Genomic DNA, 22,894 nt, shown 5'->3' on the forward strand with positions numbered 1-22,894 from the left:
GGGTCAGTTGGGGCTCACAACAGCCTGAACAGTGATTAAAGAAGAATGGAGAACTCTAAGGAGGCATAAGATCATTTGTACCCCCAAAACATGCGGGTATTATGAGGTCAGCCATGGAGACATCTCTCCGTGTGTGTGTGTGTGTGTGTGTGTGTGTGTGTGTGTGTGTGTGTGTGTGTTTGTGTGTTTGTGTGTTTGTGTGTGCGCGTGTGTGCAGGGCGGTGGGGGAGCGGGGCGAGTGGGGCGTGGTTAGTGATGCTTCTCTGTAAAGATTCACCACTCTGTGAAAAGAATGTACAGCCCACATGGCTCCTTTTTGTTCTTTGTCCACAGCTGAAGTGTGGCTCAAGGCAGGGTTCGGGGGATTCATGGCACTGGTGAAACACTCTAGAAAATGAACTGCTGACAGCTGCAGCTGTGTGCTTAGACCCCAGAAGCCTGGCTGAAAATCCAGATGTCTTAGGATGCCTTTGCTTTCATTCAATTGTAGAACTTAACATCCTTTGAGCTTCTGGGAAGAAATGAAGAAGGCAAAGGCAAGTGTCCCTACGATCCTGCACACAGTCACACATCCGTCATGGTTGGTGAGTCCTTCTCCTCAGGCTTTCTCCCTGGAGTTTATGGCCAAATGTTCTATGCTCACATAGAATAAGAAGTCCAATTCCTTCTTTTGTCTTTCTCCCCTGGTCTCATTTCTTTGTGTGTGTGGATGGGGAAGGGAAAGGGCTAGTACTGGGGTTTGTACTCAAAGTCTGGGCACTGTCCTTGAGCTTTATTGCTCAAGACAAGTGCTCTCCCACTTGAACCAGAGCTCTACTTATGGCTTTTTGATGGTTGATTGGAGGTAAGAGTCTCACAGACTTTCCTACCTGGGCTGGATATGAACCATAACCCTTAGATCTCAGCCTTCTGAACAGCTAGTGTAAGCCACTAGGGCTGGCCCCTTGATCTCAGTGTGTGTGTGTGTGTGTGTGTGTGTGTGTGTGTGTGTGTGTGTGTGTGTGTGTGTGTGTGTATGTTGATACTCTGGCTTGAGTTCCAGGGCCTGAGCACTCTCCCTGAGCTTCTTTTGCTTAAAGCTATCACTTTGCCACTTGAGCCACAGCTCTACTTCTCGGTTCTCTTCCCCCCCACCCCCACGTAGTTTATTGCAGATGAGAATCTCATGGACTTTCTTGCCTAGCTGTCTTAGAACTTTGATCCTCAAATCCTAGCCTCTTGAGTAGCTAGGATTACAGATGTGAGCCACTGGTGACTGGCCCTGGTCTCATTTTAATATCAGCTGCCTCAAAAGTAGGTATTTATCCTTTGGCACAGACTCCTGAAGAAGAGTTGAAATCATCATTCAAAGGGATAGCCACCACTGAGGTAGCAATACTACTTTACATCCATCTTTGCTAATCAGTGTTCAGACATTCCTCTTTGGGAGAGAGGTTAGCCCCGGAAACATGAGCTGCCTACAGTGGTCTCATGTTTCAGCAGTGGCCTGTAGCTCTTAGAGGTGTGTACTACTATACAGTCCCTAGATTAGAATAATTCCATTCACAGTTTTTCCACTCTATGATGAAGGGAGGTACGTTGTATGGCCATTCAACATTTTCCTTTAGTGCAATGTTCAGTGCGTTGCACCAGTTTCTCAGCACCTGATTTCAAAACAGACCTTGAGTGAGGAGCTTTGGCCCTCCGTATAGACTACATAAGTGTTCTGAGCACAAGTATGGTTGGCAAGGTAAACTATGTTGTTTGAATGAAAGTGTGTCTCAAGTGACAGTGTTTTCAACTTGGGATGGTTCTGTAACATATGGTATAGAAAGGTGCATTTGTCATTCCTTCATTGGATGTGAGAAGTGGTTGCTTGCATCCAGTCACTGCTTGGAAACCTCAGTGATGCAATTGAACATGGCATCCACTGTTATTCCAAAGAAAAGACATGGCTGCAGGAACTAGAGGGCATCTCCGAAGTTGGGAAGCTGCTTTTGTCTTCTACAGTGGTACTTAATTAAGTTACAAAGAAATTTATCTTGATGCCACAAAGGAGGGGTTGTTCTAATTATTTTTTTTAATCTCCCTCTTCCATGTTCCTGGGGTATTAAAGATGGAGAGCTATATTCTGGGACAGAATAGAATTTTTTAGGAAGCCAGTACACCATCTCTCGAAATCCTTCCCACAATGTTTTGCGTGCAGAAGACAACATCCAATGGCTGTATGGTAAGATGCTCTGTAATGGTAAGATGTTACAGTGCACTCTGGGTGGCCACTTCTCTTCTTGTTTTCCCTGACCTTTCAGCATCCTGGACTGTTTACACCTTAGAGGCAATGGAACTTTTCAGAGACTTGGCCAGAAACCAGGGCATCCTATTTGGTTTATTCGATGCTAACAGAGCACTATGTTAAGGTCATATTAACCTCCTATGCTGAGAGATTTCTGTAACTGACCCTTGACTTAATGACAAACTCAGATTTGTCACATTAGGAGTTATTTTGGCATGACAATAAAAGCTCAGGTTTTATGCCACACCTCCAGCGCCTGCTACCTCCAGATGACAGCTGGCTTATGTGTGACTCTGGGAACAGGTGGTAAGGTGCTGGTGATTGGCTTTTTCCTGTGGAGAGGGGAGTGGCCAGAGATATTCTAGGATTCCTTAAAACCTCTAGACAACCTTTGGGGATGGATACTGTGGTCTGATATGAAGAGGCAGCTGACTTCTCTTCAGAGTTGGCCAGAGTCTTAGAGCAACTGCTTCGTTTGGCCAGGGTCAATTGGTTTGGGTCTGTACTTTATAGCAGAAGAGGCTCTGCTTTCCAGCAGGAACATTGTCTTGTAGGGCCAGAATCAGGGCCATCTTTCTGAACTTGGGGACAGTGAGGCAGACATGACTGGGCATGGTACTGTCACCATTCCTGGCTCTGTAGTTTGATTCCAACATGGCGCACACACTCCAGATATCTTTGTAGGGAAGTCCCTGACCCCAAAGCTGCACTGACTGCCTGTGACACCATGGGAGTAGGTGGTGACACACTCTGTGTAAGGACAATCAGTCTCGTGTCTCTGCAGAGCCTAGATTCGTCTATTTGGATGTGATCCGGAAAAGCTCTGATAGTCCTGGGCATGATGATGACAAGGTTTACTTCTTCACTGAAGTGTCTATGGAGTATGACTTTATTTCCAAGTTAAAGGTCCCCCGCGTTGCCAGAGTGTGCAAGGTGAGCCCTGATCTCCCTGCTGACCTAGAAGTTCTTTCCATTCTGTGGGAGCAGGCCTGGAAAAGCATCTTTTCCTGCCCCCCCCCCAATCCCTTCCTGCCATATCATTCACTGTTGAGAGGCCTGGCAGGTTCCATATATTTGTTATCAGAACCCCAGCTCTCTTCCCTCCTCCCTCTCCCTCCACCAAGTGTCCACGGGAACTAAGATGACAACGGCACCCAGGCTGCACCCCTTAGCACTGTCCTTAGACCTCCCCAGGGCTGTAGGAAAAGTTAGGCTTTGTTGAGTGTGCCAAGTAGATTCTCTGGGACTTAGAATCCCACTATTAGGAGCTCTTAGTCAACTCAAGAATGAATCACAAATTAGTAAGGGAAGGCTAAGAAGTGAGAACTACACTTCAAAATGTTTATCAGGCCCAAAGCTTGAAGTATATGTGTGTGGAGATATTGGTGGCAAGGATGTATGTTCTTTTTAATTTTTGCCAGTCCTGAGGCTTGAACTCAGGGCCTGAGCACTGTCCTTGGCCTTTTTCAAGGTTAGAGCTCTACCACTTGAGCCACAGCACCACTTCTGGCTCTTTCTATGTATGTGCTACCATGGAATCAAATTTGGATCTTTGTGCATGCTTAGGCAAGCACTCTACCACTAGGCCAAACTCCCAGCCTGGCAAGGATGTCTTAAAAGCAGATGCATAACACCAGACAACTGCCATGGGTAGAGTTAGCAAACCTCAAGGTAGCTTAGCTGGCATTTTAGGAAAGGCAGGGTGACATCAGGACTCACAAAAGATGATTAGCTGCAGCTAATCCTCCATGGAAGTCATTCAGTTCCCAGTTGCCCGGTGACCTTTCCATGAGGTGATCATTATTGGAACCTCTCCAGTCAGTAAGAGTGATCTCATGCCACCGATACACACAATTGGAGGCTTAAGTGTGCTCTCCCCTTAACAGCCTAGCACACGAGGCAGAAAGTGGGTGCTGTGTGTATCTGAGTTGTTTGTCTAGCTCTTCTCTAGCCAGGGCTCACTTAGTTATCAGGTTTCTCTTAACCCATGGCTATCTCACTTCCCAGCTTGCAGAGCAGTGAACCACCCCTGTTCAGGCCAGGATGGTGCATGGCAGTCCTAGTGGATGGTTAATGCAAGAGCAGGGCTCCCAGAAGGTATTTGAGCCACTCTAACAGCAGCCCAGCCTGAGGTGTCCGTGCCTTCACTCTCCACCACCACTGTAGTTCCATAGCTGTCAGGATACGAACAATGGACCTACTTTGGCTAATCGTGACACCTAGCACGGGGATAAGGGTTTGCATGGCATCCATGACCAAGATCATGCAATATACCCCACCAAATTCATGCTATGAGGCTTGGCCTAAGGGCTTCTGTCGTCCCCTCAGAATCCTTTTCTTGTCCGGTATCTTGTCTCACTTCCGGTCTGAGATGAGATGTGCACTTATCTCTCCATCGATGCCACGCTGTACACACAGACCTCAGATGCCTATGAGTCTGCTAAAACATCAGAAGGAAAAATAAAGGCTTCTTACATGCTTCATCATTTGCCTTCCTATGATTACATGGTAGAGATGAGAAAGGAGTAGGCTTGCATTGTGTCCCAGATAAAAGAAGACTCTTTCATGTTATATTCTTTGGCAAGCATGCCTTCTATTTTTAGTTCACTGGTTTCCAGGACCCATTCATTCTAAGAATTCCCAGTGGATGCCTAAAACCACAGACAACGCTGAATCTTTATGCACTGTTTTCCTATACACATATGCCTTAGTCTATAAAGTAGATAAAATAAGGCATTAGCTGTAATAAATGATAAATAGAACAGAATCTCAATCTCTGTAACTGAAATCATGGGGAGGTAACCATAGAGAAGGTAGATCAGTTTTATTCTCTCCCAGCCATGAAGTCCTGAGAGTTCACAGTTGACTCCTCTCAGCCCTTGGCCACTGCACAGTGTTTAAGGACCACCTAGTTGTCAGCATGGAATCAGAAATTTGGATCTGTCAAAGAGGACATGCATCCATTTATCCAAGAGAAGTCTCATGTCTAGAGGCTGCCTGCCACCAACCAGGTCCATATGGTTCACTTACAGGTTATTTGGAGATGGACAGGAGCCAAGAAACAGTCTCGTTGAGTCAGAACCCAGTGGCATTCAGAGTGCTGTGGAACAGTTGTAATTAGATGAGTTATCATTAGATGAGTTTTAAGAGAGAGGATTTTTATTTGTTTTATTTTGAGCCAGAAAGCCTGATCTGAGCTAGCAGGAAAGTGTCTGCTTTCCTTTTACTCAGCAAGGCTTGTCCAGGTCATGCTATAAACTACTGAGGTTGGGTATTACACCCTGCATGCAGACCACATGCGGATGGGACATCCAGGTTCCCTTACCATGTCTTGTCTCTGGGGTTTCAGGGAGACCGAGGGGGTCTGAGGATCTTACAGAAGAAGTGGACCTCTTTCCTGAAGGCTAGGCTGATCTGCTCCCAGGCAGACATAGGTCTGACCTTCGACATATTACAAGATGTCTTTATACTGCGGTCCCCAGACCTCAAGGAGCCTGTGTTCTATGCACTCTTCACCCCACAGCTGTAAGTGCTGCCCTGGGAAAATGGCATCTGTTCCCCAGTGCCCAGCTTCACTTCATGCACTCACATGGCCTCTCCTTTGCAGGAACAACGTGGGCCTGTCAGCAGTGTGTGCCTACACGCTATCCACGGTGGAGGCAGTGTTCTCTCATGGCAAGTACATGCAGAGGGTCACAGTGGAGAAGTCTCACATCAAGTGGGTACCCTACTATGATCTGGTGCCCACTCCACGGCCTGGAGAGGTGAGCAGGGCAGGGGCTCTAAGGGAAAGGTTTTTGTCCCTGTTCAAGAGTCTAGGACCCACAAGTGCAGGGCCTCCTAGAAGGTGAGTCTTCTGGCCACCATGCGTCTATACCATGCCCAGCATCCACTGGGCCTGAGAACTAAAGAGGGCAACTTTACCCTTTTCTGTATATTGTGCAACAAGTCTCAGAACACTCTTCCCAAAGGAATGTGCTACTGTCTATTTTTGTGGAACTGATTTTGCACAATGCAGTTCAGTTTCCTGCAGAGAAACACATAATTTCTCTACCAGTGATTTTCACTGTCATGAACTATTCTGTCTACTAGTCAATAGGAGTCCCTTTTTTTTCTTTGCCAGTTCTGGGCTTGAACTCAGGGTCTGGGCCCTGTCCTTGGACTTTCTCAAGGCCAAAACTCTACCACTTGAGCCTCAGCACTACTTCTGGCTTTTTTCTATGTATGTGGTACTGAGGAATCGAACCTGGGTCTTCCTGCATGCTAGGCCAAACTCTACTACTAGGCTCTACTACTAGGCCAAACTCTGGGCCCAATAGGAGTCACTTTTTATTTTCTTCTAAGACAAAAAGAATAAAAAAGAAGTTTTAAGCTAATTTGGATGCCCCACTCATTGTTTGTCATGTAGTAAATGGGCCCTAACCTGTCTCCCCCACCCCTCCCCACCAGCTCTGGATATCTGGCCCTGACCAGACATAATCAGTTCTTTCTTTTGTGTGCACTGTGTTCAATAAAAATTAGTTTCTTGTACTCACTAACTTTGGGAAGGTCCCAAATTTTAGGAAGCTGGCACCATTTTTCCTCTTTCTCTGTTATTATGGTGGGAATGCCCAGTCTGAGGGTCATATACAACCTGAGAAATTATTTGGCACATGATGGGGCAGCCATGAAAACTTCCAGTCGGTCTTATTGGTTGTCTCTAGCCTGCCTGTCTATTATTGATAATATTAAATGGCTGGAGAATGATGTTATAAATATCCAAAATGGCCTCTAGAAGAAAAAAGTTGCTTACTCTTATTTAACATTAGACTGTTTTTTGTCAGTGTTTGTTAGAATCCTCATCTTTATGGGAAAATTATTATGACAACATGCCTTTAATTTCCAAAGTTTGGAAATTTGTTCACTGGTAGTTAATTCTATACACTGATGATCTGTCAAAATCAGTCACATTGTATGGACGTGAGTTGCATCCTCTGGCTTCTGGGAAGAAGTTCTTTAGCTATCCTCTGTCACCATTCTTTGGAGACTAGTCAGTGTGGATCCCTCAGTGCTATACTTTACATGATTCCCAGCGCTGTCCTTGATTGGTGATGGACAGGCATGTTCACCAGGGAAACTTTTCCCTTCACAGTGCATCAACAGCGAGACACATGCAGCCAACTACACCAGCTCTTTGAATTTACCAACCCAAACACTGTTATTTGTTCAAGACCACCCTTTGATGGATGACTCAGTGACTCCATAGACAACAGGCCCACATTCATCATAAAAGATGTGAACTACACCCAGATTGTGGTGGATAGGACCCAGGCTCTGGATGGAACCATCTATGATGTCATGTTTCTCAGCACAGGTAGGTTCTGGGGAAGTCACAGTCAAAGTGTGTCTGTGTCCTTGGGTAAGAGACTGGAAGTGTACTTAAGATCCTTTGTGGGTAGATCTGACATCTCTCTTCAGGTAGGCCAAGTAGTTATAAAAGCATGAAAGAATTATGGCATCTGGGCTTCCAGATCTCTGTGACTAGAGAGCTTGTTTGAACATTCAAGGCTTGGCCTGCATCTGGGATGGGCTCCTGCAAAGAAGTCCCTGTTGTGGGAATGGAGTGATACCCTTGAGTGCTGCAATTGTGAGCACTGAGCATCCTGGCATTTCCTAAGTGCTGCTGAGAGGCTTTTTTCCTATCCCTGGAAGGAGCCAGGCTGAGATAGGTCCTGATCTGTGGCTGGGGATGGGGGGAATACACTTCCTTTAGGACCAGTACTCTTGCCACAGCAGCTGACAGAGCCTTAAGCCCACCCTGAGGACTTCCCAGCTGATTTGTATGCCCTAGGAATAAAAGCTTATGCTTTGTGTGCCAGGAGTTTGGCCTAGTGGTAGAGTGCTTGCCCAGCATGCATGAAGACCTGGCTTCAATTCCTCGGTAGTGCATATATATAGAAAAAGCCTGAAATGGTGCTGTGGCTCAAGTGCAGAGCACTAGACTTAAGACAGCCCAAGGACAGTGCTCAGGCCATGAGTACAAGCCCCAGGACTGGCAAAAAAAAGCTTATGCTTTGTAAGAAAATCAGAATAACCTGTAACTTGAGTTTCGAATAGATTATTTGTCAGAGGCTTTCTCTTTTAGTTCTTGTGCAACACTGTCCTCTTAATCGAAGCATCTAATTGAGGGAGTAATTTGGGAGTGCAGAAGGGGGAGTATTGGCTCCTGAGTGACCTTGGTGACCTTGATTTGGTGACCTAGGTGTGTCCCTCTGGGGCTGCCTCACTGACCTGTGGTTTTGGCCTTGCAGATCAGGGCACCTTGTACAAAGCAGTCAGCCTAAAGAATGGTATGCATGTCATTGAGGAGACACAGCTTTTCCAGAAACCTGAACCAGTTCAAACCCTACTATTGTCTTTGAAGAAGGTAACGGGGCCCAGACAGCAGGTCTGGTGGCTGCCTTGGTGCGTGGCTTTGCAGGGCTGTCATGTGATACTGGCTAAGCTAGTGTTGGCCATGCTGTTTTTCCTGGCCCAGATGTGCTAGCCTTCAGAATGGAGGAAGGCAGAACTAGGGAGACAGAACTTCACTGAGTTCCTACAGCACAAGGCCAGTGTCAAGGTGAAACAGTCCTTGCATCATGGGAAGGAATGTTCTTGTTACCTGAACCAGTGAGATCAGACTGTGTTGGCTCTATGTCATGGTAAATACAGACTTGTCCATGTATGAACTCCTAAGAGAAACAATAGGATACTTAATAGCTCATTATTGACATCCTGCTTCCTCCTGAATGTTTTCTGCTAAGAAATTGACAGTGGATTCTGGAGGATGGGAAGCTGGAAGTCTGGCCTATAGGCCCTTAATTCAGCCTGTAGCCCCATTTATCCTGGAGAAGACATAGAATAGGCCTCCTCTTAGACTCTGGTTTTAGCATGCCATGAGCTTGTTATGGCTAATAATAATAAAAACAATCATCATCATATTTTTTCTGTTCACCTTATAAAAACTGCAGGGCCAGGCACGGATGGTCCATACCTGCATATCCTAGCTACTCAGGAGGCTGAGATCTGAGGATCATAGTTCAAAGCCAGCCTGGGTAGGGAAATCTATGAGACTCTTATCTCCAATTAACCACCTAAAATCTGGAAGTTTAGCAGTTTCTCCAAGTGGTAGAACATGAGCCTTGAGGAAAAAAAAAAAAGCTCAGGGACAGTGCCCAGGCTCTGAATTCAAACTCCATGACCACACAAAAAAGTACAGCAAAGGTATCAATGTATGTGAATGAATGTACCTTCTCTCTGGCAAATATCATGTAACCCTTTTATTAATCACAATAAAAATATTTTTTAAAAAAAAGTATAGCAAAACCCTTTACCTGGAGAGTTGTATAGGAATGGCTTAGGTTGGAAGTATTGGATTTCACCCTGCTGATTGTAGCTTACCATCATCTGTCACATTTCCACCTGGCTGTGGAAAGTGCTACTACCCTCTTTTACACCTAAAATGGAGCAACGAAAACAGAATGTAGACAAGTCCATTTCCTGAGGGCTGTGTATTGGCCTTGTTTCCCTGGGCAGCCAGCCATGTGCTCTGCACCTCTGATTCTTCCCCATAGACTGGCAGGAAAGGCACCTCCTCTCTGGGTCACCGTGAGAGTTCCACAGCCTTGTGAAGCACCACTTCCACAGTGAGAAGCTGTGAGCTGTGCCTATACCTGTCTCTACCAAAAGGTGGCACAGAGCAAGAGACTTGCTCAGTTCTTGTCTGAATGCACCACATACACCATGCATCTATCACGTGTACCCCATATCCTACCACATACTCCACACGTGAGATCAGACATACATCCTATCACACAACACACTACATACACCACAGACATGCTGTGTGTTCACTACATTACACCATACTCATACAGCCAGTACCCCACCACATACCATACATACATATCATAGTAAACATACACAGACACCATTTGTCACACCACAGACTTTACACTTACCACATGCAAACCACACACATCAAACACCATGCATAACAAAACACCACACACTATACTACATATAACATACATTCTCCAGGAACATCATATCCAACATCACACAACTACATGCACCACATATTTAGCACACATACACACACACACACACACACACACACACATCTAAACAAGCAGCTGTAGCAGGGATCCACAAGCATCAGCCCCCGTGGGTGTGATATTTCTAGAAATTCTGCCTGTGGGTACCAGTGCAGCTAGCTGACCCCAAACTCCTGGGACCACAGCAGGCAGAACTCCAAGGTGGCCCTTCATGTGGATGGATGCTCATGGTGTGATGGTAGACTAGAGAGTCGCTACAAATACATGCATCAGTCACCATACAACCCAAGGCAGGCTCCCACTGTCTCCCTGAAAAATACCTGGCAGACAGAGCCCAAAGGGCACCTGTAGCAATGCGACTTTATACAGCAACAGGACCCCAGTGCCGACAGTGTTTAAGCTTCAGGACCAGCCAACAACCAGCTCGGAGAGCTCTGTTCAGCCTCCTGACTCTAGCAACTCAAACCCCAACCCGTGTAAGTGTGTGGTAAGCAAGTGGATGGGGAGAAGTCAGGGTCCAGGCCAAGCTAGGCTGCTGAAACCTCTACAGGTGAGGATATTAGAGAAGGGTTCTACTGGTCCCCTGGACAAAATAGTGCCTTCTTGAGGATATGTCAGCCATGAATTATGGGGAACTTCCACACATCCTTGATGGAGGCAAACGTGGATGTGTACGTGTGTGTCTTTACCCTTTTTGTGCCTGTTGTCATAAAGCATGGAGTGATTAGCACATGGAGAGGCCTGGAGCAGCAGCTACACAGGAGTGTGACCAGTGGCCCTGGGTCAGGGAGAGATGGTCGATAGGGTGATCACTGTGGCTGACAGGATCTCAGCACAGCCATGGCTATGTGTCTAGGTGATGGGGTCAGTGTGGGAGGGGTTTACTTCAGACAGCCATGCGCTTTACACGTGTTCCTTATAAAATACAATTTTGTTTTTATTCTTAAAGCGCTGCACAGAAAGCTTATTTCATTAGACAGATAATGAGTCCACTTCCTTTTGGCCAAGGCCTCCTGTCTGCTTTCTCTTAGTTGCCCCCTCCTGTCCCCACCCACAAGTTGTATAGTTCATTTTCTACATCATTTCTACTGAGTACCACGCCTGCATTTGTTTATCCTTTGTCCCTTCATTTCTGCACCCAACGAGACTGAAACAAACAAACAGAACAACAAAAAGCAAAAGCAAACAATACATTCATGAACCAACCACGTTGGTTCTTACATTAACCCCCCTCTCCAGCCCAGACGGTGACCCTACCTGCTGATGCCAGTCAACTTCATGTCCTTTTTAAGCACTGCCCATATCATCCCGCATACTCAGACTTGGTTGGTGAGAGAACACCAACCTCCTCCTCTGCCCTACCACTCTCCAAATGATGCCTATAGTTCCCACAGTGCCACACAGCCTTGGCCCTCAGCCATGGCAGACTGAAGGAATGCCCGTGACAAACATTCCAGGCGGCTCCTATCTATCCACGGTCTGAACGTGGCTGGTACACAGGGTACTCTGCACTTGATTCTACAGCCCAGCGGTGATGCTCTTGACTTCATCTCTAAGGGAATGCGAAGCTCATGTGGAACCAAGGCCAGATTTTAGGAAGCAGCATTGGGTTCCTAAATGAATGTATATGGATCTAAGCTGTGGGAAGTTAGACTTTGGTAGAGGGTGTAAACCTTAATCTTGGGCTAAATCTTAGGGCTTGACCATATGCCTGTTTTAACTGCTCCAGGCTGTCTGCATTTCTTGGCACATGATCATTTCCTCCATCTTCACAGCAAAGGGTAGATCTGATTTTTTTTTTTTGCCAGTCCTGGGCTTGGGCTCAGGGCCTGAGCACTGTCCTTGGACTTTCTCAAGGCTTAGCACTCTACCACGTGAGCCTCAGCACCACTTCCAGCTTTTTTTTTTCTATGTATATGGTACCAAGGAATTGAACCCAGGTCTTTGTGCATGTTAGGCAAGCACTCTACCACTAGGCCAAACTCCCGGCCCAGAATCTGAATATTTCATGTCATGAAGGCTGCTTTGGCATGAAGACTACTGAGGACTGAAGGCATGTGAGAGAGAGCCAAAGCTGGATACTCTACACGCCATCCTTTCTGTCTAAAAGCAAGGCATACGTTCCCCTTTATAGCACAATCGGTAGCAGTTGGACATGAGCTATGAGATTTGTAAAAAGAACCTGAAAAGCACAATCCTTTGTTCGGTGTATACATGATGAACGATCCTTCTCTTGCTCTTTTTCTCCATCTCTCTCTGTATCTTGCACATTCTCTCTGCCTGCGGACTTGTTCATTTGCTTACTGACATGCTTCAAGCTATATTCCTAAGGTTAATTTTCCTCTGGAGTATTGGTCATCTGATGTCCTTCATGTAGTCCTAGTGATAAATAGTCCCTGGTTTTATCAGTTGAAAGTGGGCTACTCTGACCAGACATACCTTTGGCCATCACGATGGCACTCTAATCTCACTGTGTTTTTCACTCTGTTCCCCTGGGGGTTTCCTTAGCTGGTCATGTGCAGAGTGAATCCTGGGACATGTCATAATTCTTGGCTTTCCCTATACAGCCTGCTCCTGTATAGGAACTTGACACTCCACACTCCTAAACTTGCCAGGTGCCTAAGTGGGTATAATGCCTGGGTGGATGTAATGATTTGTGTTTCAGAGGCAAGCCACTTCCACCTTGAAAAGACCATTTTTGTATATACTTTCTAGTATCTTTTTTGGTGGGGAGAAGGGGAATCTTGGGGCTTGAACTCAAGGCTTAGGTACTGTCCCTAAGCTTTTAATTAATTTATTTATTTTGTTCCAGGCTAGTGATCTACCACTTGAGACAGCTCCAATTCTACCTTTACTCAGAGTTTCTTGGAAACAAGTGTCTCAGGGATTTTCCTGCCTGGGTTGACTTTGAAAATGCGATCCTCAGATTTCAGCCTCCTGAGTAACGAGGATTATGTTCATGAGCCACCGGTGCCTGCAAACTTCCTATTCTTAACACACCTTGAAATCAATCTCATTTTTTTTGCCAGTCCTGGGCCTTAAGCTCAGGGCATGAGCACTGTCTGTGGGCTTTCTAAGGGCTAGAGCTCTACCACTTGAGCCACAGCACCATTTCTGGCTTTTTTGCTATGTATTTGGTACCAAGGAATCGAACCTGGGTCTTTGAGCATCCGAGGCAAGCACTGTACCACTAGGCCAAACTCCTGGCCCCAATCTCATATTTTTGAAACTGGATTGGAATCTCTTGCAGAGAACAATCCATGTGGCAGCAAATGTGGAAACAAATGTGGCATCTGCTTCCCTATTCCCATATTAGGAAGACTAGATATTGCTCCAGCATAGGTCCTTGCACAAACAATTGTTATCTACCATATTGCCCAGTCCCTTCCCCAAATTTACTATCCTTTTCCTTGTCTAGTCATGTTTGTGCAGTGTTTCACCTTTCCATAAAGTGGAATGTCAGCCTCATTCTCACTGTGTCTTTGAATTGTCACTGCTTTTCTCTGTAGCACCAGTAAGAGGAGATATTAAAACTTGCCTATCTTCTCCCTTGGGCCATCTAGAGTCATCTTCTCATTCCAGGGTCTTTAATGCAATCATATTTGGAAAATCCTACCCTTTAACCAGGTAACCTAAGTTCCCCACAGTACTCACCTTCCCTCTGGTCTACAGAGCAGTTCTTATCTTTTGGGGTTGTTTGTGCCCAGACTTCCTTGCCATGTCTCTATTCCCAGGCCAGTGTATCTCTTAATTTTCTAACTTTCACCAACTTGGGCCATCAAAACTGGATGGCTGGTATGCACTTCCATTTATAGACCCCAGAGGTGTGACTCCACCTGCAAGGCCACCCTCGCTGTGTGTCACTGACTACCAGCCAGCCGCCATTCCTATGACGTAGGGGCCACAAGTTTCAAAGTTTCCATCAGATCTGCAACCACACAGCCTGGAGCCTGAAGTCTGGGCAAGCCCCTGCCAACCCACACAGAACTATTTTGCAGGAAGACATAAAAAGACAAGCAAGCGTGAGCTGGTCTGAGCAGCACGGCGAACAACCTGCTGTCATTGTCATTCACAGCCCACCATAGATCAGTGTCTCCAACTGACCATATTTCCATCTGGAATGGATTTCTAAACCTGCTGCATTTGCAAAAGCCTGCATGCTTTCATTGCTTACAAAATTACACTCCTTTTTTGATTGCTGTCCTTAATGTACTATGTTATCTCTCATCTCTTTTGCTGTCCCTTGGTTATCTCATATTGTTACAATATTTCACCTTGTTAACTGATATATTTTATATGTGCTTAATTGGTTATTTGAAATTGGATAGGGAAGGAGGAAAATCAAGATGATCTGATGGAGGGTGGGAGGGAAATGGGGACCATGTCATGAGAAAGGGTATCAATGTGAAGTTATGCACCTTTTGTCTGGTGACTATAATGTAACCCTTCTATTAATCACAATAAAAAGTATTTCAGGGCCGGGAGTATTTGGCCTAGTGGTTAAAGTGCTTGCCTAGCATGCATGAAGACCCCGGTTCGATTCCTTGGTACCACATACATAGGAAAAAGCCAGAAGTGGTGCTGAGGCTCAAGTGGTAGAGCTCTAGCCTTGAGAAAGTCCAAGGACAGTGCTCAGACCCTGAGCTCAAGCTCGGGACTGGCCAAAAAAAAAAAAAGTATTTCAAAAAAAGAAGAGTGGGAGGAGGGAGGGAGGGAAATGGCGACTATGACATGAGAAAGGGTATCAATATTTGCGAAGTAATGTATCTTCTATCTGGTGAATATAATGTAATCCTTCCATTAATTACAATAAAAATATATGAAAAAATTACACTCCTTTTTTAAAGCCCAAGTGTCATGTTTTATTTTTTCAAAATTTAGCAAATTAACTTAAAAATGACTTTGCTGGAAGAATTACTCAACCAACTGTTACCTTTTCCTCTATGGAAAGATGTTACAGTACAATAGAGTCCCAAAATATACATTTGTCACCTTTTAAACAGAGAGAGAGAAAATATTCATGTGAGAGGCACAAGTTTCATTAATATTGTCCCAACAAATAGATGGGAAAGTATAAAAAATTATATCAGTTGGCCCAGTCCCCATGAAATAGCCAGCCCCCACGAAGATCACATGCTGCCACATTTCTCAAAGCTAAGCACTTTAAGGCACATCCTATTGTGTCCTGCCAAGTCTTGCAATGTCATGAACCTCAAGACACATCATGCTTAGTTCCTCTTTTCCAGCCTGGCTCCATCCCTACTTGGGGAAAGAGGAAATGCAGAAGGAAGCAAATAGGTAGACGAGGAAAGGAAGGGCCCAGAGCCAGCAAGCCAGAGTGGTTATACGTGTAAGGCTTGCCGAAAGGAAACTCCACGCAGTTTAAGAGGTGAAGGTTTTTTTGAGAGAGAGAAAGAGAGAAAACAGACCTACAGCCGCACAAGATGGAGTCAGGTGGAAGAAAGAGAGCTTATGGCCGGAAGTGAGACATTATATAGGGGGAGGAGTGTGGCTACAGCGGGAGCGGATGTGACCTCAGAGGATGAAGAAATACTTCAGACTGGGGGACCTCCCACTGGGGGACATGACAGTTGCCAGGGTTACAGTCTGGATGGGGATTTCCAGAGTGCACAGAATGCCAAGGGAAGGAATCATTTCTCCCAGGCAGACCTAACATTCCCACTTTCTGATAATTATAAAGGGGCGCCGACTCTTTCTGGCTATTTCCTGCTGACAAGGGGCGTCGATATTGGGGGACGAAGGTGAGGATGTTATCCGTCCAAGAGAAGGAAACAGTGACTGTCCCATGGTAATAAGCCTGTGTCCCTGGATGAAGTCCAAGTGAAGTCTTATGAGGTCAAGTCTAAACGATAAGAAAGAAAAACTTGAGTGATTTAGAGATAACAAAAGCAATGAGGTGAAGAGGAATACAGAGGATATCTAATGGAGGGGGAGAAGGGAAAACAATTAGCTCGGCATTACTCACCCTCATCTTCTTCTGAGATACGAGGCAGGTTTACCTTGGTAGGTCTGATAGAAGGGCAATCATACCTTTGTGTCATCATTGGTATAGGAGGTTCAGGAACAGAAGCAGTAGCCCTCTTTACTCTTGACAGATGAATCCTCTGTGGCTGTCCATTGAGCTTCACTGCAGTAGGAGTGGTCAATAGGACCTGGTGTGGGCCTGTCCACTTAGGATGTAAACCAGATGGATCAAGGGTCTTGAGAAAGACTTGATCCCTAGGAAATATTGGAGGAGAAGGGAAAGGGCCTTGGTGGGGCTGGGGAAGGCATTCAGCAGCATGTTGGCGTAACATGTGTCTAAGAAAAGTTAGGACAGGAAGATAATCCATTAATGGAGCCTTTGTGCCATCAGTGGGGAAATTTCCCAGGAGGAAAGGTCTTCCATACATTAGATCAAATGGGCTAAGAAAAGTAGGACTCTGGGGGAGGCACGTAAGCGAGTGAGAGCAAGAGGTAACAGTTCTGGCCAGGATTGCTGAAGTTCTAAAGAAAGCTTGGTGAGTTGTGTTTTTAGGAGAGCACTTGCTCTTTCAACCTTTTGAAGACTGGGGTCTATAAGGAATGAGAAGGTTCCACTGGACATTTAAAGAGGCTGCTACCTGTTAGGTCACTTTGGAGATGAAGTCAGGTCCATTGTCAGATTGAAGTGACCTGGGTAAACCGAACCTAGGAATAATTTCTTTTAGTAAGACAGAAGTGACAGTATCTGCAGTCTCTGATGTTGTGGGATAAGCCTCTATCCATCCTGAAAAAGTATCTACCATAGTTAGAAGGTATCTCTGTTGCTTACATGGGGGCGTATGACTGAAATCTACCTGCCAGCCTTCTCCCAGGGTATGCCCCCGGAGTTGGTGTGTGGGGAATGCAGCTGGTCAGAAACCGCCCTGTGGGGAAGTAAGGGAACAAATAGGACAGGTTTGGGTAACAGTTTTTAGTCATGTGATTAGGCCAGGACAATAGATTAAAGATTTCAGAAGGTGGGAAAGAGGCTTGTATCCTATGTGTAGGGCCTGGTGAATCTGAGACAGGAAGCTGTCTGCTTGTGTTTTGGGAAGAACTAGTCGTCCTCCCAGGGTCCTCCATCCCTGCGCTTCCTGGGAGGCTCCCTGTTGAGTAAGTTCCTCGAGCTCCTGTGGGGTATAAGAGGGTTGGATCGGAGGCAGTACCAGGAGTAAGGGAGCTGGAAGTTGTCTCTGGGCCGCTAGCTTTGCCTCCTGGTCTGCCTTTGAATTACCTACCCTGATGACATCCGGTCCTGTCCCATGACCCCGGCAGTGAATGACGGCTACCTGTTGGGGAAGGGAAGCCGCTTCCAGGAGCTTTAAGATAAGTGGAGCATTAGTGACAGGGGTGCCTTTTGTGGACAGGAAGCCTCGCTCCTTCCAGATGGCTGCATGGGAATGGAGAATATGATAGGCGTATTTTGAATCTGTATAGATGTTAATCCTCCGACCCCTAGCTAGGGTTAAGGCCCTAGTGAAGGCTATAAGTTCTGCCTTTTGTGAGGTGGTGCCAGGGGGAAGGGGGCTGCTTTCAATAATGGCGTGATTGTTAACAAGAGCATAGCCTGCAACCCGACTGCCCAGGGAGGTAGGTGTGGAACTGCCATCAATATACCAGGTGTCTTCTGGGTTAGAGAGAAGCGCGTCCGAGATGCCTGTAAAATGGGGTGTGAGTTCTGCCAAGGTCTCTGTACATGAATGAAAAAGAGAGTTAGAGTTGGATGGAAGCAAAGTGGCTGGATTAAGAGGGGGGCAACTTTCCAAGGAGAAGTTGGAATTTTCAATGAATGTTGCATGAAACAACCGTAAGCGGGAAGGGGAAAGGGAGGACAGAGCTTTATGAGATAAAAGGTCCTTTAGTCTGCGGTGGGCTGGCCGAATGTGAGTTTTGTGCTCCTCTGAGCCAGAGTAGCTGCTGCGGCCACAGCTTGAAGGCATGCTGGCCAGCCTTTTACCGTTGGGTCCAGCTGTTTTGAGAGGTAGGCCACAGGTTTGAAAGATGGGCCTGACATTTGTCCAAGAGCCCCAAGGACAATTCCCTGCCTCTCAGTGACATAGAGTATAAAGGGTTTTGAAAGATTGGGTAGAGCCAGTGCTGGAGCCTAAAGAAGTGCCTGCTTCAGTACTTTAAATGGGCTATCAGTGGGATTTGTGTGGTCTGGTGGCTCTTGTTGGGAGCCCTTGTCTGCCTCATAAAGCGGTTTGGCCAAGGTAGTAAAGCCAGGTATCCAAATATGAAGAAAGCCTGCCAGTCCCAGGAAGGAAAGAATGTCCTCCTTGGTTTGAGGGCCAGAGAGAGGCTTTTCTGTCAAGAGTAATTCTGCTCTCAGTGGGAGTTATGGACAGACCCAGATATGGTACCTCTGGCTTTGTTATCTGGGCCTTGGAAGAGGAGACTCTATATCCTTTGGACAGTAGAAAGTTAAGGAGGTCAGCTGTATGTTGATGAGCCAGCTCAAGGGAGGGGCTGCAGAGCAAGAGGTCATCCACATACTGAAGGATGACACTAGGAGACACTTGAAGAGAAAGGAGATCCCTTGCTAATGCTTGTCCAAAAAGGTGAGGGCGGCCCCGAAAGCCCTGGGGGAGGACTGTCCAGGTCAGCTGTTGTGCCTGGGAGGTGTCCCCGGTTCAGGCAGCAAATGTAAGGCTTGCCGAAAGGAAACTCCACGCAGTTTAAGAGGTGAAGGTTTATTGAGAGAGAGAAAGAGAGAAAACAGACCTACAGCCGCACAAGATGGAGTCAGGCGGAAGAAAGTGAGCTTATGGCCGGAAGTGAGACATTATATAGGGGGGAGGAGTGTGGCCACAGCGGAAGCGGATGTGACCTCAGAGGATGAAGAAATACTTCAGACTGGGGGACCTCCCACTGAGGGACATGACAGTTGCCAGGGTTACAGTCTGGGCGGGGATTTCCAGGGTGCACAGAACGCCAAGTGAAGGAATCATTTCTCCCAGGCAGACCCAACAATATGGATAAGAAAGTAACAGTCTAAACAGGTCAGCATGACTTCAACTTTATTAGATCCATTCCCAATGTGTAGGGTTCGAAATAGAAAAACAAAAACAAGACTAACAAAATAGACGGCTGCACCAAAAAATGACGAATTCACATCACATTGAAGATGACGCTGTCACATAGACATAGAAATAAAGTTATGGAATAAAAATTCTCCTCATAATGGACGTTTCCAGATGAGAAGGGAGAGAGTAAGATGAGCATGAAAATCATACTACCCACTTACATCTTTAGTAACAGTCACAGAAGTCACTGGGAATGGGGCTGGGTACACACGACTAGCCCTCAGTCCCCCGGGGCATCCGAGTTGGTGAACCTCAGTTCACACTTGGCATTGACTAGCTTTTGTCTGGTGGAGAGCTCACTGGTCGTCCATGAGTCTGGTCACTCTGTGGAGACTCTGCTCGTGTCCAGCGCCAGCTTGGACTGCTCTCCATTCTGCTGGGAGCAGCTCATGAGTTTCACCAGGTCAGAACAATCCTAACTGGGCTTCTTCCTGACTAGCAGGCTGAGCAGAATTCCAAGCACCATCTGAGCAAGTAGCCTTTATAGCAGACATAGGCCCAGAGGAAGAGGAGGAAGAGGAGGAAGAGGAAGGGGATCATGAAGGAGCCGTGGTCGCTTGGCTTGAGACACGCTGCCATCTTTGAGTAGGAGGAACTGTGTTGTGAGTATTTTCATGGTGTTTAAGGCTTGGGAAGGGAGATGACGGCTCTGGGGGATGGTGGTCTGAATGGCTAGCATCGAGGGAAAATCATCCAGGTGGATGGCACTTTGTGTTACTCTACATTTTCCCTTCCTAGCAGTCAGGGTTCAGGCCATTTTTCACCTCCAGTATATATCTCTTCAGCATGTGAGAGATGGTAGTGTTGCCCACCCTCTCCACCGACAGGCAGCTGTATATCCCGTTGTCTCTCTCTGACAGGTTGAAGATGATCAAATTTTTCGTACTTGGAAAATTGTATTTATATCCTATGATATTCAACATGTTATTCTGGAATTTCCATACTACCCGGGCTGTGTTGGACTTCTGGGGGCATTTGAGGTATGCTGTACAATGCTTGGCATAAAAAATCTTCTGGTAATAATCTACTCCTAGAACAAAAAAAGTAGTGTGTGTAGGTGTGTAAACTCTATGGTTGCAAGTATATTCACCTACCTCCAAAAATAAAATAATTTCCACAGATTAAACAGAGCTTTGACCCATTGCACAAGATGAAACTTCAGGAGCACTAAGACGAAGACATACATGACCAAATGGTAAGATGAGCTCCAGACAGCAGCTCTTGGGAACAAGCAAACAAGGGAGCTCTGAGCAGCAGAAATCTCATCTCCTACTCTAGGTCCCAGGAAAAAGCTCATCAGCCAGGGAGGCCGAGGTCTAATGAGCTGCACATCTGCTGACCCTGAAGAGGCTTACGCTGGGTGTCTGTCTCCCCTTCTTTTCCATCTGTCCTCTCCAGAAGCCTGCTGTCTACTCAGAGAAATGAGGACGAATGGGACAGAGAATCCCAGCTTCATTCAGTCCCTGCCTCTGGTTACCCAGCTGACCTCCAGGAGGCGGCCAAGGCCAGATGGAAGCCATGAGAACCAGTTAAGGATGGTAGGGCTCTTGTCTGAGGTGCTTGAGATCAGATGTGTTTTGGATTTCTTTGGAATATAAGTATATGTCACATTAGGTGTCCAGAAATCATTTGTTTCAAGTGAATCTAATGGGCATAGTCTGAAGGGAAATGTATACAATTTTTTTAAAATAATCTTGCCCATGAAAATTATACTTACAATGTAGGATTTGGCACATTGGCATTCGAAATGTTTCAGATTGAGAAAGGGAGGGAGGGAAAGGCTGACAGTGCCCTAAAAGAAATGTACTCTTTACCTTAGTAACTGTAACTCCTCAGTACATTGCCTTTATAATAACAACATAAGATTTAAAAACATTTCAGATTTGTGGATTTGGGGTGAGACCTGTCCCACCTGAACTCAAGTACTTTCTGTTGTCATCGTTAATACGACTTGTTTTTGTTTACTGACATCCAGATAAGCAGAACTGGAAGAGTACTTGCAGACAATGCGTTCTTTCCAAAGAAATAAGGAGCAGAGTATATAACATGACATGTGGCTTGGCTAAAGGAGGGGAACACACAAACACACACACACACATATGAGAGGTTGATTGACCTAGTTGTTCCTGATGGGATGGTATAAGAGGGAGAACTCACTTGGGCATGAGGACACATCACCACTCATGTCCTGGATGCAAGTCCTGCAAAATAAAAGGATACCTATCATTCCCTGCTCACTCATACAGGCTCTTGCCACAGTACCCAGCCCATACCTGCTGGTGCAGTCCCTGGTCTTGGGGAGAGCCATACAGGCATCCTCAGATGGGCTCCAGGCACAGTACGGATCCCGCGCTAGCACACACTCCCCACAGCTGCTGTGCTTCCTGCAGAAGGCCAGAGGGACCTGGACCACTCCTGAGTTGGAGCTGGCATAGACAAACTTGCTGCCCTGTGGTGATGGAAGCAAAGAAGAGCAGGCTTAACCTAGACCCTAGTGAGACAAGGGTTCTGAGATCCTCCAGCCCCTCTGCAACTTGATAAGAATGACCTGGAGTGCTGTGTGCAGGGAGAAAGGCCTCTCTAAGGCAGAATTATCCAGTCAGAGGACTACAGAGAGCCAAGACCACTCTTCACTACAGCTCGTGTGAGAGTCAAGGCAGTGTGTTGAGTGTAAGGGGACAAGGCTAAGTGGGCCTTTGGCCTGAATGCCCCCTCTGCCAGTCTCTTGTGCCCGTTTCTCTTTCAGGAGCAGGCTGATCAACCCCATCTAACTCTCCTGGCCTGTGGAGGGGATCTCCTTGCCTGACTCCCTGGTTGCCTTCCTTCTCTCATTGCAGGTGAGACATTGTCATAGGCAGAAAGCAAACAACACAGGCTCAAGAACAACTCATTCTGGCACAAATGACAGAGTTCATCCGCACAGACAGAGCACTGTATCCCTGCAGCTTGAGTCCAGCTCCATGTGTGAAGACACCATTAGCATGTGCAAAGAATGAGCAGAAGCTTGGTGATCCAAACCAATGTGGAATACCACCAGTGGACTTTCACTCCTCTGTGCCTGAGAGGGGAAATCAGCCGCCGAGCTCCTGTGTGGACCTACCTCAAGACAAGCACTTCACAGACTCTGAGACCCTGGCATCGTATGTCCCCTGCTCCAGGTCAAGTCCGGCAGCTGACCTGGTGACCTCACAATGCTCACAGGCTATCAGGACTTTAGTTATTTCTATAAAACCATCTTTTGGGCTGGGAATTCTTTTTGTTTTTCTTTCCATATATTTTCTCTTATAATTAATAGAAGAGTTACATTAGATTCACCAGATAGAAGGTGCATTACTTCACAAACATTTATACCCTTTCTCATGTCTTGGGCCCCATTTCCCTCCCCTCACCCCACTCCTCATTTGCTGTTGCTGATCCTGGGGTTTGATGGGGTT

The 22,894-nt window shown here is 46.3% G+C and overlaps 2 protein-coding genes across 7 annotated transcripts in view; one reads left to right on the plus strand and one right to left on the minus strand.

Moving 5' to 3' along the window:
• Positions 1-22,663, plus strand: LOC150065165 (semaphorin-4D-like). 6 transcript variants are annotated; one of them, XM_090329752.1, is made up of 6 exons: positions 1-106; positions 491-584; positions 5,622-5,797; positions 5,880-6,036; positions 7,404-7,625; positions 22,298-22,663. In XM_090329752.1, exons 2-5 carry the CDS (start codon positions 522-524, stop codon positions 7,515-7,517), a joined length of 510 nt encoding a protein of 169 aa, XP_090185878.1. In that variant the 5' UTR covers positions 1-106; positions 491-521; the 3' UTR covers positions 7,518-7,625; positions 22,298-22,663. The 6 variants fall into 6 exon arrangements, with proteins under 6 accessions (XP_090185878.1, XP_090185883.1, XP_090185881.1 ...); XM_090329755.1 differs by lacking the exon at positions 1-106 and adding an exon at positions 2,096-2,209 and having other exon boundaries at positions 306-536; XM_090329754.1 differs by lacking the exon at positions 1-106 and adding an exon at positions 2,096-2,209 and having other exon boundaries at positions 307-584.
• LOC150065166 (semaphorin-4D-like) overlaps positions 21,568-22,894 on the minus strand; it is a 17,590-nt gene continuing 16,263 nt past the window's right edge. Inside the window, exons 12-13 of the mRNA XM_090329319.1 lie at positions 21,734-21,909; positions 21,568-21,661 (exon numbers count right to left, since the gene is read on the minus strand). Coding sequence (XP_090185445.1) covers positions 21,577-21,661; positions 21,734-21,909 — 261 coding nt within the window. The 3' untranslated portion in view covers positions 21,568-21,576. The remainder of the gene's footprint in view (positions 21,662-21,733; positions 21,910-22,894) is intronic.

Source organism: Megascapheus bottae, chromosome 3, assembly GCF_031878675.1.
Source record: "Megascapheus bottae isolate mThoBot1 chromosome 3, mThoBot2.hap1, whole genome shotgun sequence".
Lineage (NCBI taxonomy): Eukaryota > Metazoa > Chordata > Mammalia > Rodentia > Geomyidae > Megascapheus > Megascapheus bottae.